General features: G+C 40.5%; 1 protein-coding gene across 9 annotated transcripts in view; it reads right to left on the bottom strand.

Annotated features, from left to right (window-relative positions):
* BMPER (BMP binding endothelial regulator) overlaps positions 1-16,510 on the bottom strand; it is a 158,603-nt gene that overhangs the window by 67,533 nt on the left and 74,560 nt on the right. For 8 of the 9 annotated variants that reach the window (XM_065055159.1, XM_065055162.1, XM_065055158.1 and 5 more), the window contains 5 exons: positions 14,002-14,101; positions 9,610-9,719; positions 8,825-8,965; positions 6,458-6,562; positions 837-882 (listed from right to left, as the gene is read on the bottom strand). In XM_065055159.1, coding sequence (XP_064911231.1) covers positions 837-882; positions 6,458-6,562; positions 8,825-8,965; positions 9,610-9,719; positions 14,002-14,101 — 502 coding nt within the window. The remainder of the gene's footprint in view (positions 1-836; positions 883-6,457; positions 6,563-8,824; positions 8,966-9,609; positions 9,720-14,001; positions 14,102-16,510) is intronic. The other variant, XM_065055163.1, reaches the window with a different exon arrangement.

Genomic DNA, 16,510 nt, shown 5'->3' with positions numbered 1-16,510 from the left:
AACCAGGTATTTCACATATGGAGTTTGTGCAAACCAAGCACACCCAGAATTGAGCAAAACCAATTTGATTTTAGAGAAAAAAAATAGTTAACACTCTCCTTAAAAACCTGTTCCTTCTCTCTGAAGCCTTCCTATAAATCATAAAACCCCATTTCAGCAGTCTGTCTGTATTTGGTAAAATACTTAAACATGTCCTGAAGGAAATACGTAACTGTATCCTGTTAACTTCAGTGAAGACAGGTCTCCCTGCTGGCTTAAATAGGACACGCTTAAAGATAAGTCTTTGTGTAAGTGCTTTGCTGACTAGGAGAGAACACAAATAATATCATAGGTTGATCATTTCTGAAGTGAAGAGTAAAGGGATAAAAAGGTGACGGTTGAAGGACAGCTTTCTATTGTACTTTCCACTGCTGCCCCAGACTGGGTCTCAGATTTCTGCACACCTTTCCTTAACCCTCACAAATCATCTGTGTTGGATTATACATACACATACCTGGGCTGTTATTTACAGGTATAAAAGGTACCCAGCCCTAAAAGTTACAACTCTATTAATTTGCTTGTTTTATTACCTACAAATTTCACAGGCCAACTACATCCTTCAAAAAGCAGCACCTCAAATTTGATGAAAATAGTGTCATTTGGAAAAAAAGGAAATAAAATAAAAATAAAATACCCAGGCATTTTATTTTAAATTTACAATTATATAGGAGGTAAAATCTGTGGCCAGCAATAATCACTTGCCCTTCAGCCCCCTTTAAAAAGAATCTAGAAAAGCAAACATATTTATTTTCTCTGAAAGAATAAAAACGAATTTATAGAATGAAGAAAGGACTTACTTTCAGTACAAATAGGACAGCATCCTTTTCTGTTCAGGATTTTACCCTAATTGGGAGAAAGACAGGCTGATTTAATGAAAGAGTTATGGAGCAATGACTGTGTTATGTTGTAAGCCTGGATAAGCCTTTGAAAATAGTTCAAGTTGTGCTTGAACTCAATGCCCTGGTTACAGCTTCAAATATCAGGTGCTAAAAACAGACAGAACTATTCAAAGAGCTTCCTGGCAGTCTTATAAGAAATGAAATACTAAAAGGGTTCTCTGTTACCACTTTTCTCTTTAGAGGGATTGTGAGAGAATTTTGGACTCAGGTATTCACAGATATCTAAAGCAGACTAGTCATTAGGTTAACAAGATTGCTAACGTTTCCCCCACACACACCAAAATATATACAATACATTTCATATGCACACCCTTTTAGTCACCACATAGAGGCGATCTGCTACACACCCACTCCCACACTCCCGGAAGGGAAGGGAAGGGAAGGGAAGGGAAGGGAAGGGAAGGGAAGGGAAGGGAAGGGAAGGGAAGGGAAGGGAAGGGAAGGGAAGGGAAGGGAAGGGAAGGGAAGGGAAGGGAAGGGAAGGGAAGGGAAGGGAAGGGGAGCACTGGTAGAGATCTAGTTTGGCCAGATTTCTTTCATGGCTAAATCGTGTGGTATCTCTCACCAAATCATATTACCAATCATTGTTTAGTCTCCCCAGTGAGGTAAACTGGCACGCATCTGAGGATGTGCAATGTCTAAAAGCAAATGCTTTGGCCTAGTCATAGTAATATGGACAAAAGTTTAAGTCTTTATCACTCTGCCCAGGTCAATTTTTTTTTATGGCTGTGTCTTATAAAAGGCTGGTTAGAAGCAGAAGGCGTGCCTCTGTGTATGTACAATCATGGTCCTTTTCAGTTTTCATCAAATTAAAGGACACTCTATCTGATTTTACTTAAAGCTAGCTGTCAAGCTAGAGGATAAGCCTGGAAATTTTCAGACTGAACAATGTGTTTTTCCAAGCAAAAACTGGCATCACTTACAGTAATATTAGAGCTTACCTGCATTCCCGTACAGGGAAGGAATAGGCATATGGAGCTGTGCTGCTCCCCAACAGGTGAACACAGAGATAGTTCCCTTTGTGGGGCCACTGCTCCTGTTCCCCATCAAGCAGGTGAGCAAGAAGCAGCCAGCAAGAGCAAGCAAACAGAGCTGTGCTATTCTGTCCACTCAACATACTCAACAGTGCAAAAAACCTCATGAAAACAGACAAGAAATAGGTGGCAGGTCTACGCAGAGAGCAGGGAAGCAAGCATACACAGCAAGACCTATTGCTGTCTACCTTGCTTTCTGCCATGCTTCAATGACATGCATGGGGAGAAATGAACTCTTAGTATCTGGTGGCAGACTGGAGTGGAGCACGCTCCATCCTGCTCATGCTTCATGTACCTAGATGGCATGAATGAGAGCTTGGTGATGAGCGCGCTTGGGCTCAGCATTCGCAGGGCATAAAAGTCAGTGTAAACTTTTCCTTGAACGTGCAACTCTGTATGAACAGACTTGAGGCACATCTGGGCTTGAGAACAGGGCTGTGTCAGAGTTTCACTGGTAGTGCGGGCAATGCTTAGACCACCAGGGCCTAGAGCAAAGAGAATAGCTGAGGACCAGGCTGCAACAGGGAGACCCCCAAGCACCTGTTAGGAGAAAACTCCTTAAAGGAAGAACCATTAAAACTTCCTAGAAATAGGGAGCTGGGCAACACTTATCTGCATGAATGGAAGACGTGCAGCTGAATGCCACACACCGCACTGAACAGCCTTACCTTTCCGTTTCAATAAAAGAGTTGAAATCATCAGCCGAGCTGAAAGTGGCAAGAATTCAAGTGAAACTGGAATCTCCAAGGCAGCCTGCTGAGGCTGGTTACTTGAGCCACCATGTTGGCCCGAGATCCTGTTTTTGTCTTGTAGAATAAGGAAACCCATTATTGCTAACATGTGCTGCAAGAGTCCGTTAGCATTGAGAGTTCCCTTAGGAGTGGGCTAAGTGATGTGATCCCATTTTTCCCTATGAATATTTATAAGCAGACCACATTTGAGTCTATTTATTTTCTGGGACTTTTCTTCTTTTTTTATGAGGTTTTCAATTTTATGTCTGAGGTTTTTATTTTCTATTTTTTCAAGGCAAGACTAATTGCGGAGGGGAAGGGGGTTGTTTGGTTGTGCAATAGCAACAGCTGTTGTTTTTTTGTGCCTCATTTGGCACTAGAGTAAAAACAGCAACTTTTTGTTTGTAATAATAACAGATGTGTATAACATTAAATGAAGTCTGTGGTAGAGATGGGAGAACGTGTTCTGAATAAATTTTCAACTCACTTGAAGTTCACGGGTTCAAAATTTACCCACAGAATCGAACTCTGCAAATGTCTTCACATGCCGTGAATTTAATTCTATTAACTTTTGCACAGCCTTGGAGCTCAGAAAAGGCTGTATGCTGTAAAATTCACCAGGCTCTCCTCTAGCAGTACAGAAAGAGATGTGTCCATGACCACTGACCATTACTACAGGCTCACATTGTTAGTAGGAAATACCAAGGCATAAGGAGAGGAGGCAAGGTGGAAAATTACAAGGATGAGTAATGGAAAGGAGATGGCACGAGGCAAGGGGTTGCCTTCAAAGGACCCAATGTAATTTTAGGACTGTATAAATGTATAAATCTTTAGTTTATACAGTCCTAAAATTATATTGGACCCTTTGAAGGCAACCACCAGGCTGATGTGACCCCTGGTCTAAAGGATCTCTGAAACTCAGCCTTGCCAAGTGTTGAGACTACTCCCTTTCTATAAAGTATTTAAGCATGTATTTTAGTCTAAGCACACATGGAAGGCCCACTGACTTCAGCAGGACAGGACACATGCTTAATATCCTTGCTGGACGGGGGCCAGTATGTAGCACACCTTGCTGGCCAGGTAACCAAGAGAAGGAATATCTATGTGGAGACAGCAGTCAGAAAGAGAGAAACAGAAACCACAAGCCACAGGGCTCACTAGAAGCCCAAGGAGGACTGATTTTACTATATATATGAGAGGAGGGATTAAATTTGCGAGATGAATTGCCTCCACTGCAGATGAAAAGAAGCTAAGAAAGACAGTTCCTGATATTACTGATAGAGGCTTAAATGTGCCAAAAAGAAAACAAAAGAAACAGGATAAACAGCCCTTTGAAGAAAATGAAAGAAACAGCAGAAACAGTCTTCAAATGTATGTCACCCAGCCACCAACACATTGAATAACACACATAGCTGCATGGTATTGGAAGTTTCTGTAGAATCACCTCTTTAAAACTGATTCTTTCAAGAAATAATAGGCCAAAATCTATGTTGATGAAATAAATAATATTCCATCACCAAAAAACCCCCACAAATCATGTAAAGAGCATTAAGGCTGCAGGGTAAAACATCTAAGTCAAGGAATAATATTCTAAGTTCCTTGTGAATCTTCAATCCTTTCACACCCAGTGGTGTGCGCCATAACACAATTTTAATGAGATAACTTTATGTGGCCTGACACCCAAAAGGACACTAAATAGCAGTCTTCAATAGTCAGGAGAGACTGCTTACTGCTGGAAACAATGTGAAGAGAGAAAACACCCCTACAGTTTGAGAGGTAGCAGCATAACTGTGTGCATGATATCCAGACTTACAGTGTCAGAATCACTAATACATCTTTATCTTTAATAATGTGGTGTGTTTAATTAATGATTATAGATTTGTGACAGAATATCACATCAAAGAGAGTGGAGCATAGATGAAAAGTAAAAGATTTAAATCCATTAGCATACATTATTTTCTTTTAAATTACTTGGTGCCCACTTGGAATAGGAGAATTAATCTCACTCTAGATTTTACATTCTTTCTCCTATTTGTCTGTCCAATTTAGCTTGGAAGAGCAGAAGTGTAATGTGTACCTGTGGAGGAGGGTGGTTTGCATGCAGCTTGCTGTAGACTCCATATTAAAGGCAGGGAACAGGCTGACTGGTTAGATACTGGAGGGAATGTGCTGTAGTGTAACAAAGTTGGTCTTTTCAGCCCTAAGGAGCTGGACCTTGTCTGAAGACTCAGCTTGGAGGTCTAGGGCAGTTTAGGACTTCACATTAAACTTGGAGCAGAATCTGTAGCAGCGCTGAATGGATTTGTCAGTCAGTCAGTTACGCTGCCGCAGGACTGAGGATGGTGAATTTTTGCCCACCACAATTTTCATTTTAGAAGCCACTTCAGCTGATCATCTCAATGCTTAAATTTATATATGGGTACTACTGAAATTATGTATTTCACTTAAGATCTATTATCAAGCTATATTAGTTATTTGATCTCAAAAGCATCTTAAACATTTGAAATGCATCAGCACAGGGAAAATATAAACAAGATGCAGTGCACAGCAGGTTCTAAGCCAACAAAGAATTTGAAGGGACCTGAAGGGTCCAAGCTCCCACCTCCTTCTTACACTGTGAATGGTCTGAAGGGAGCAAATCTGATTGTCATAAGCCTCATCTATTTCCCAGAAGAGCAGTTCCATTTGTTTACACTGCCGAAGATGTATGCAACACCTCACGTGAGGCCCATTAATAGGAGAACTGCCCTCTGCAGTGAGTACAAGAGTGACAGGAAAAGGACATCACCTCTTCTGAGGATGCAAGCATCGCTCTTGCAGCCCACTGTCACAGCAGAACCCGGAGCACCAAGGTAGAGGTGCTCTATTCTACCACCACTTCTGGCTGTCAAAAGTTCACACGTTTAAAATTCTACAAACTAGAGTTTGTCATTTAAAATTTTATACCTAGGTGTCTGTGACTCATATTTTCCCCACTGGCTTCCAGGACGGAGAAGGAAACACTGAGAAGGTGTGATGCTAACGACTTGGCTCTTGCTTCTGCAGTTCTGTTCAAAGATCTGCCCCTACAAGATGTGTTACTTAGAGCTCCCTCTTCTGAAAGCTTGAGCCATTAAAACAAAATAATTTGTCAGTGACAGAAATCCAAGAAACAAAGGCTGATTTCAGCTTGAAGTTTCAAGTAATGCTAATTTTTGAAGCAATTAAGTAAAGTTACAGTTACACTGCTCTTTGGGTTCAGTTCAGACTTTCAAATAAAAAATACTCAGGCTATACCCTTAGAGAAAGTGGCATGGCTTGATTGAAATTATTGCCTTTGCTTTGTGTAATTTTCAATCAGGTATTAAGCCTCATATGCACTTACAAATGAAAATACAACAGCCTCCTGTGGCTTGGTTTAACAATATGCATGCTCTTAGAAGGTTAACATAGTCATCTCACTGCTTTATAAAGCTTTAAATATACGTGAAAGAGATATTCCAGTGCAGATATTTGGGACAGAGAAAGTTAAAGGGAGGAGGAGAAACAGTCTTCAGGGCAAGGACGGAGGAGGGAAGCCCATATTCAGGGTAGCAGCAGCATACTTGTAGAATGTCAGCCTAAATTAATATGCCAGAGGATCCCTTCTTCCCAATCTGCATGCCCCACTGCCATGGACACACTCCCAAGAAACACTGAAAAAGATAATGGTGCAGGAAAAGAAAAAAAAAAAAAAAAAAAAAAGAAGAAAGCTCTGTTTTTTTAAAAAACTCACATGAGGACAGCTGCTGACTGGAATGCACTGTTTCTTGCGACACTCTGTCTTGCCTTTCACACAAGCACAGATGGTACAGTTCACAGAGGACCACATCTCTCCATCCTGGAAGAGGGAACATGATATAGTATCAGCTGGGGTGGCAACAGGAAGCTATTTCAGCAATGTATCATTGCACAAGAAAGGATGACTTTCCCTGTTGGCATTGTGTCACTGTTTAGTCTAAATTATTTTGAGGTGTCTGTCCATGGCCAGTCGGACTAAAGACAAAGATCAAATTCAGCAGGATTTTCTTCCCTTTGGCCCTCTAGGTAAGAAAGCCATTTTTTCCAAGGCTAACCAAATCACATTTGCATTTTTCATCAGTTTCTTGATTATTTGCATTGTTTTCTCTCCAGTATGTGTCAGATATGATCACACCTACCACAAATTTTCATTTAAGCTCACATAATTAGAAAAACCTGATTCATTGGGTTGAGTGACGTCTTTAAGTTGTTACACGTGAAAGTATTTGATTAAGACGTCAACATACAGTGAATTTATTCCCAGATGCAGCATCATTTTGACTTAGGGCAGGAATGGTCAAATAATGAATTCTAATTTAGATTACTTACAGAACTTTTACAGATACCTGATCTGCTAGACATCTGAAAATATTTAAAAGAGATACAGTGCTGAACTTGTCAAATGCAGAAGAGGTAAGACAGCCTATGTACAGCTCTTAAAGTATTAGGTGCAGAGCCTCATGGTCTCGTCCCTACTTACTTGGGAAGGATTGCTTGTAGAACTACTTTGGCTCATTTTTACATAGTGTTGCATTTGCCAAGCATGGTTCCTAAAACATTCTGTCTCACCCACTTACAGTCTTGTGTTAGCCTGCTTAGAGCCAAAATGTGCATGTTTTCTGTTTAAAGGGCTGCTGTGAAGGAAGGGCGAGGATAGATGTGACAGGAACAGGAAGTCCAACCAGACAGCTGTGAACAATTACCTGCCCACCTCAACATGATGTTTTGACCAGAGAGAAAAACAGACTAAATCTGAAATGCCAAGGAGCCTAACTTATTCAGTGCAGCATACTTGGTCAAAGGCTGTCTCTCCCCTATCTTTTGTTTCCAGGCCACGTTATAATGACCTGGTGTTCCTGATGCAGCACATGTTCTTGTGAGCCTCTAATGACCACTCTCCAAACATCTGCTAAGGTACCAGAATATATCACAGGTGACTGCATGCAGCTACCCTGATTTTTTGTCTCATAGCTGGTCTTGCACAGGAGTGCAAAAACACATTCAATGTGCCCATTCTACCTGTGTTAGTCCATTAACTTCAACAGAGCAATGCTGCATTTACCCTTTTGCACACGAGGCCAGAAATGGGTATACTGCCTCATTATTTTTTCTTACTCCGTAGAATACTTAGAAATATAGTAAAATCTCCACAAGAAGCAGAATATTTTAGTTGGGTGCCTAAGAAGCAGGCATTTGTTCCTGAAGCACAATAGCACCAGTGTGAAAGTGCCAATCAGATGGAGTATAGTCTCAGTGTACAGTAGGTTCACATGTAATTTCCAGAATAAACACTTTAGCTATGTACACAAAAGATGGAATAAATGGGAAGCAATTCTGGCTGAGCAAACCAAGTATTCACAAATGATTTAACATTTGATCTGATTCAAGGGTCTCTTAATTCACAGATGGCCCATGAGGTGACAGAATCTTTTCTTCAACACAGTGTGAAAAAAGCTGCACCACTTGGAAAAACAAGCAGGGTCTCAGCAATAGCAGAAGTGTTCTGCAGGGAATCCCATGTGATTTGAAAATATTGGGTGAGAGTGCAGTGGGTAACAGTTATTACATGGTTATCCCAATATAACATGTCAGGGGTGCTGTCCTTAGCAGAGATGTTAAATGTAGTAAATCAAGACAAGTAACTTTCAGACAAGACAAACTTCATAAAGCTCCTGTTGGATCACCTGTGGAAGAGACTCTGGCTCAGCAGATAAAGCCTACATACCACTCAGCATATCTTCTCCATGAATATTAGTGTTTGTTTGGGAAAGCAGAGTATTACTCTCTGTTACTAAAAATGCATTACTTGTCATGAAAGAGCAGCTTGAATCTCTGTGTACAGAGAGGGAGACAACATGTCACATCAAGAAGGAACTAATCTTTTACTATAGGATTTAGACAAACTCAGAAAAAAAATCGCAGATGGTAAATTTTCCAAAGCTTTGCTTCCAAGTTGTTCCATCTTCAACCAGAATGGTGAGGATCCTGCTAAAAAACAAGCCACAATACTAATTTACAGTAAACTCATGCTGTTTCAGCTGTTACAATGGCATCTATTCTTGAGCCACACCTGAAACTTTACCTGGAAGATCTTATTGCCAAACTTGCACACTTTCATTTCCTCAGGAGGGATATATGAGACACACTCCTTGCAGCAGTGATCATTGTTTTTATTGCATTCACCAGGAAATAAGCACCTCTTCTTGCATATCACTGTTGAATCCTAGGTAAAAAGACAAAAGGAAAATCAAGAAATCATCACCAAGATGTTTGTGCTCCTGTGTGTCCTTACCATGATGTTTCTGCTTGCTCGGTCATTGCATCCATTCAAGCTACAGCCCAACTGCTTTGAACAGGTCAGCTCAGAAAAAAATAAAATTATTTACTGGATTAAGGGAATCTTTCATGGTCTGTGAAGCTAAAGCCAGCTTGTACTTCTGTTGGCCTGCAAAATCTTACTGATTCTGTGACACTTTTGTATTTTTTTTGCCTAGGCACAGAAGTGCAATTGGTCACAGTAATGTCAGAAGAACTAAAAAAAACCCACTGCCCTTCAGCAGAGATATGGTATTATAGTTCACCATTTAGAAACTCCTCTTCCACTGAAATGCAGATTTAAAGAGGATCACATAATTTGACTAACTTCATTTTACATCCTACAGAGTCAGGCATCGTGTCTCAGCTGAGGCAGTAAGTAACTTTTTAAACTTTCCTAGCACAACTGCGAGTGCTCTTCAGATCATATTCTAGGAGACCACACAAGATGCCAAAGAAGAACAGTATCACGGTTTACATTTCCAAAGCCCTACAAATTACTGCTAAGCCAGACAACCACCAGCACACAACACCAAAGCACTGTGGACTTACCTTGCACGTACATACTGTGCAGTTGTCATAAATAAATGAGGACCCATTATCATACACATTGCTGTGGAAGAGGCAGCTTCCAAATGGGAGGTCAAACACTTTCCTCTGTCCTGAATATAAACAAATAGTAATAGAAACAGAATATGGTTGAAAATATTTCATATTGTCAACAAAAATAGCAGGGCTTATTGTCACCAGACCAAATTCATGCACAATGTGTCATTTTGCTATGTGTTTCCATTTTGGTGTGAAAAAAAATATGTACTTTTAACATTTCACTGTTCTTCTAGCATACACTCATCTGTACAAATTCTACCATGGGAGGGAATATCAATATGATTTATGGCATGTTTTCATTGGAAAAAGTCTTTCTTCTCCTTTTCATCATAAAGTGCACAGTGCATTTTAAAGGAATAAAATGTAAGCACTGCAAACTCTCCAGATAGGTACACTTAAACTAGTTTAAACAGTCTTTAACTTAATGCAGTAACTTATCAAATAAAGCAGCCTTTACTGGTTTTAGCATATCTACCTCAGGGGTTTACAGCAGCCAAACTAAATCAACTCAGTGGCACTGATGCAAAAAAAAAAAATAGGTGTTATCCTGCCTCATTAAGATAGCCTGGTGTATCATGTTCACACAAGGTTGCAAGAAATACAGGCATTTGCATCATTTTTGAGCAGAATGAGGGCAACACAAGATATTTAGTTTTCGTAACCCATAAAATATTTGGGCTTCATCAAAGCAAGGCAAGGTTTAGAGCGCTACACAGGGAAGGCAGCATCAATCTCAAATCCTTCCTGAAGTCCTGCAATGACTTTCAGTTCCCAGTTGCAACACATGTTGTGGTTCTGCAAGCTTTTCTTATTCCTCAGTTTCTTTCCTAGTAGGTTATTTTAAACAAGTGACCATTATGATACATGAACACAAGCTCTTCACAAAAACTCATATGAAATCACTATACTTATCATCCTCATTTTGAATACCTTCCCCTGTTTACTTTTGGTGGCAGCCAACTAATAAGATCTTTTGTGAGTGGCTGACAGTCTCTTGGCTTATCATTTCTGAGGTCTGATGTTAAATAGGCATCAGTTCTGAGGTAGGGAATGGCCACTGCAAGTACATACAAGAAGTCACTAAGTACTAGGCCAATACTTTAGCTCTCAAACTACCAGGTCTCTGCATACTGCAATTCCTTCCCTTTTCAACAATTCTTAATAATGTTGAACAGCTTAAAAGGTTCCGTTTTCCTCTGAGATATAAGTGAACAAAAGGATTAGCACACAGCAAAATCCATGGGATTAGCCTGGGGTTTTAACAAATCTAATGTCAAAATAGCTATTAAACAAATAGTTAAGAAATTATTGCTATTGTTCAGTTAAACACAATTTGAACATCTCTCTCTTGCAAATCAGCTACCTGGGACTAATCTGTTCTTGCATAACCAGCCTTCCTTTTACTGAATGTGCATCTTTTCTGAAAAGGCTTAATTTTTCTTGCAGGATTGACAAATGAAATCAGTTGTGGATACTCAGTAGCCCTAAAAGGAACTGTTCTACTTCCATGCACCTCTTTTGGGCAAAGCTCATCCATAGTCCTGCCTGTAACAACACTTCTGCTGCTATACATAGGGCCAGGACTTCAATCACATAACTTACGTAAACAAGTGAACACAAGTCCAGTTCTCTCTCACAACCTCTTGCCATGCCTTGCAAGCCACCTAGTACAATTCTGGGTGGCCAACACAATTCAAACAGTTGGTAAAAAAACACTGACAAAGGAGCTACCACTTTAAAAGTTGTGGTGGTGAAGATATTGGCTTAATGGCTGGCTTTGCTGGCTCATAACCACTATTTAAACTAATAATTCAAGTCCCAGTAGAGTCTACTGCATTCTTCTAAGCTATATACGCTGAGTATCAGGAATTCAACTGCAGGGAGGTCCTCCACATGATACTCAAAAAACCATGCCTCAGCATCCCTGAAAATATTTCTCTTTCCTGACTGCCACGAGTGTGCTACACATTCCTTGGCTCTACCTCCACTCTGAAACACCCAACGTTTCCCTGTGAATAGACATTATCTGTTCACAGCTATATGACTTGTTTTAGAGCAAAGACCACATAAACTGAAAATCATCATTACTAGTGAACTCACAGGCTTTTATAGGAGGGGACAAAAGAATCTGTAGAAAAATCTCCGTGAAGCAGTCACAAACTAAAGCTGGGTTTTGAATGCCTAGATCAAGGAGAGGAATGTTCAGTTGGGAAAACCAAGGTGTAGAGAGGACAAGGGGATTTTACAGAGGGAAAGGAAAAATGTCCTCAGCCGAAACAGAAGCTCAGCATTTGGACTGTTCTCCTCTCCATTTCCTTCCTCTAGTGTATTACTCTAGGGTGCTGCAGTTAAGAGTTCCAGACAGATATTTAACTGTAGCACTTCTCAACTAGTAAATAAATAAATAGATGAATTCATGTTTGTTTCAAGCAGTCAAAACTATAAAATATTATGAGAAGGTGGAATTCTCTATGGCTTGCTGCCTCCAAGGCCAGACCTCTCTGTAAATCTAATCTAGCCCTGGAAACAGACTTTAGCTAGTTGTAAAGATATGGTCAAAATGTCAAAAGGTTTTTGTTGAAGAACTGAGAGTTATCAGCTCTGAAAAATTTCCAATCCTAGTTATAACCTCATAGACCAAATTAAAACTAATTTACTTGGTAGGATGTGACTGCTCCTTGTTTATGAAATAGAACGACACATAGAATCATTTTGGTTGGAAAAGACCCTCAAGATAATTGAGTCCAGCCATTACCCTAGCAATGCCAAGTCTACCTCTAAACCATGTCCCTAGAACTTCATTTACACAGCTTTTAAACACCTCAAGGGATGGTGACTCAACTACTTCCCTGGGCAGCCTGTTCCAATGCCTGACAACCACTTATGTGAGGAAATTTTTTCTAATATCAGATGTGAACCTTCCTTGGTGCAACATGAGGCCATTTCCTCTGGTCCTATCACTTGCTGCTTGGGAAAAGAGACTGACATGCTAAGGAACATTAACCTGTGGTGTCTATGGGCATGGTAAGAGCAAAGTAAGGACTCTCAAAAGGCATGGCCTTCCTTGGCATGACCTGGAAGAACTAGCCCTTCTTAAAGGCCTCTGACTTACTCTTTTAAAAAGTGTTGGAAAGCCGTAATTGAAAATATTCCTGGCTGAAACTGTGATTTGACCTTAAGAAGGCAACCATGAGGCAGACTCTTGGGTCCCTGGCCTCTCTGACAACAGCTTCTAAGAATGCAATTTCAGTCCAGAAGTTTCCTCTGACCTGCATCTCCTCAAAACCAAGAATGCAAATGTACACTTGAATAAAAAAATATGAGAGGGTGAGGCCTTTTTCTTCTGGCAAATTCCAACAAAACATTTCCTCCCACGTCAACCTCCTTTGTGAAAGGTGCAATGAAGGTAGGAAATATCTCTATATTTGTCTCTCTAAGCAAGCCAGCTGGTCTATGCTCAAATGCTCTTCTGCAGCTCCATGCTTAGCACCACCCATCACAACCCTACATGCTGACCTCAAGTACATGTTTATAGCCTTGTATTACAAATCTGCTGGGCAATACATTCTCTTCCACCTCCCAGAATTTACCAGTGTCATGAAATACTGGTATAAAAGATGCTACACAGAAACTGTCCTGGTTTTGTTAAAAACAAGTATCTCTTTCAGTGAATTTGCCTGACAGCTAAAGCCTTCATATTAACTGCATTTTCCTGGAGAACCAGACACATGTTTTGGTAAACCTAGCAATGGAATGCAAACTTATTGATAAGCACAGATGGACATCTCGCGAGAGGGGCGACGAGAAGCAAGTGAGCAAGAAACTGACCAACTGTGTATAACATTCCATTCACGTGAATACTTCATATAAAAGTGGGAGATCACGAGGATCTCGTTGGCTTTTCCCTTTTCCCTTCTGCTTATGGTCGACATTAGAAGAGGACCTTGCTAGTCGTCCCTGCGAACTGAGGCCTAGTGAGAGACTGAATTCAGCTCCAGTTGGCTGCAGAGTCTAATCCAGGACTTTGGGTGCCGGCTCTGCAGTTGCTGAGACTTTCAAGATTGGTTTTGTATATTTTGTATTATTTTCTCTATTCTTATTAGTAGCATTAGTAAAACATCTTTAATTTTTTCCAACTCTCTTCACTCTGTGCTTCTTTTCCTTCCAATCGCCTCTCCTTAGTGAAAAGGGGGGAGAGGGAGGAGGAAGTGGGGGGGGGGGAGAGGGGGTTAACAATACATCTGCCAGGGTTTTATTGTCACCCCGCAATCTTAACCCTCGACAGAAACATATAGTATTAATTACAAAATTCCCAGGAAAAACAAAAACACTCACCTAAGCATTTGGGGCAACACTGTCCAGCAGGAATATGACTGAGGTGCTGGGGACACGAGAGAATGGGGCAGACTTCTTGGATGCACTGTGTCCTTCCATCCTGAAGGAAAATAGGCTCAGTTAGAAAAAGAAAAAACGCAACAAACAAACAAACAAAACAAAACAAAAACAACAACCACCATAAAGCAAAATGTCAATGATTGCACACACCCCCACAGACTGGTAACAAGTCTTGAAAAGCCTTAGCCAAAGCAATATTTGCCAACAGAAATTTCTGCTTGCATCAGGCGGAACATGTACAATGCTCCCTCAACACTTTCTATATTGCTTGCAGAGACCTTGGTTTATTCATATTTTTCCATTCTCTCAAGAAAGGAAAGTAATAGTTGAAGAAACAGTGTCTTTCTATCTTATTTCTTGGTATGAGTATGAGAAAAACAGGGAGAATAAAATCTTTATCTATCTTTATCTGGATGTTCAAAAAAGTTATTGAGCAATTTTTTACATTACTGTTCACCTCCTGTGCCATGCCCTTCTAGGCTTGTCTGGGACAGGGATTAAGTGCTGAAGCAAGATGAGAGCAGGTGTTCTTCCACTATGCCCATGACCTCAGAAACCAAATAAGCCAAAATCACTTAAGAAAGCACATTCTTGTTAGCCTCCGAGCCCAACTATGCAAACTCAGAAGGTCTGCTTTCTTCAGAGGACTGAAAACCAAGAGATTATGAAATTTTTGGAATTAATGTGGGGGGCTGAAGGGGGTGGATGGGGAAGAAAATAGAAAAAAATAAGAAACCTGGATTTGATATATACTATTGTACCAATGAATATCAGAAACAGGGAGAGGCAAAAAGCACAGCAAAGATGAAAGCAAAGAATATATGTCTATAATTAAGTCAGTCAAAAGAGATCTTTGTTCTCATTCTGCTCCACTGCCTGATTACTTCATTGTGCTTATAGAATACCGTGTTTAGCTCTGGACCCTCTACCAACATGTGCTCCATAAGCTCATCGGGGTCCAGGTTGTTGAACTTAAAAACTTTAAAAACCTTTGTCTCAGCAAGAGAAATCAGCCCTTTTCATCTTACTGCCCTGCCTTATTTATCACTCAGAGCTGCAGGCTCATCCCAACAATAAGCTTTGTGTTCCTGGATGCTGTGATGGAAGACTTATGAACAGTCTCCTCCCACCTACATGCTGGATGCCTCTCGGGGCTCCCCGGGGAAAGATGGAAAAAGCTGTTCATTTCTAAGAGCTCTGTTGCCTGAAATGATGGTATGCCATTCCCCTCCTAATGGCCTCAGTGAATCATGTAAAAGCTTTTACATACAGGCAGATCCACATATACACTGTTATACAGAAAATAACATGCTGATTGTACCCCTGTCCTATCATAAGTTTTCAGGAACTGAAGTCTACCTGTCCCATGGGGCCACCAAAGCATCCTGAGTGCACATGGCTAAGGACTGCTCGTAATTCTTTCACTGTGGCATGCAGGAACACAGAGTTTATTGTAGACTAAAATGACTGCTCTAAATTAAGGGTCAGACCAGAAACTTGACAAAATGAAATGAATTCTTCACTGATGTTCCTTATGATGCTCAGGGAATAGTTCTGTGAAAAGAGACACAGGTGCAGAATAAAAGAGAAAATACCAAAGAAGGGTTCTTTGAAGCAGTTCCATCATTCAGCCCAGGGTAAAAGGCTACAAGAAGACAAAGTTCAAACTTCGGTGACAATTCAGCAAATGGGAAAGCAGGGCATGGAGACCTCAGCCAGCCTGGTGACAGGATCAGTGATATATCCTTGGAAGACAAATCAGTGTCTCAATGCATGGTGAGCACAGGTCCTTCCTTGCAATCTTGTTTCTGCATTTAATACTCCCATATCCTATACCTCTGCAGAACTGCTCAGGAGTTTTGCTTCTCTGACAGACTGAATCAAAGCTCAGGCTTAGCACACTATGGAGACATCGTCTTTGCAACATGTATTTTTTTAAATACAAAATGCCACGGATAATGTTGATTATTTCTTAATTTTAGCCTTTTTTTTATAGCTCCTTTTTTACCTTTTGTACTTGCCCCTCCTCTGCACAAAACTAAGTCCAGTTGCGTCTCTTTACTGCACTGCTGCTCCCACTTCCAGCCTGTAATGCTACTTTTTTAGCACAAAACCATTTTCTACTTTGCTGTTGTCCCAGATAGGCTCTTCCAGCCTTCAGTATCATGACAGGGTAAAAGCTCAAGAACAGTCTGAAACAAATCAACCTGTACCATTTAAAGTAAGAATAATTCTACTTGCCTGACAGAGCTTAGAGAGAGAGCTCAATGGACACTGTGAGGAAATGTCAAAACCTACAAAATATTTCTATTTTCTTGAAAGACTCAGTCATTGCAATTCAAAACTCACAAAGCATTCAGGATACCAGCTTTCAAAGCAGGATTAGCTAGTGCTGCCAGTCCTCTAAATTGCATGGAATAGAGCTGCACAGGAAAAACTGTGCAAAAGA

The sequence above is a fragment of the Columba livia genome, chromosome 2, assembly GCF_036013475.1.
Source record: "Columba livia isolate bColLiv1 breed racing homer chromosome 2, bColLiv1.pat.W.v2, whole genome shotgun sequence".
NCBI lineage: Eukaryota > Metazoa > Chordata > Aves > Columbiformes > Columbidae > Columba > Columba livia.
Note: the sequence above shows the minus strand (reverse complement) of the source record. Positions and strands in the feature narration are given on the sequence as shown.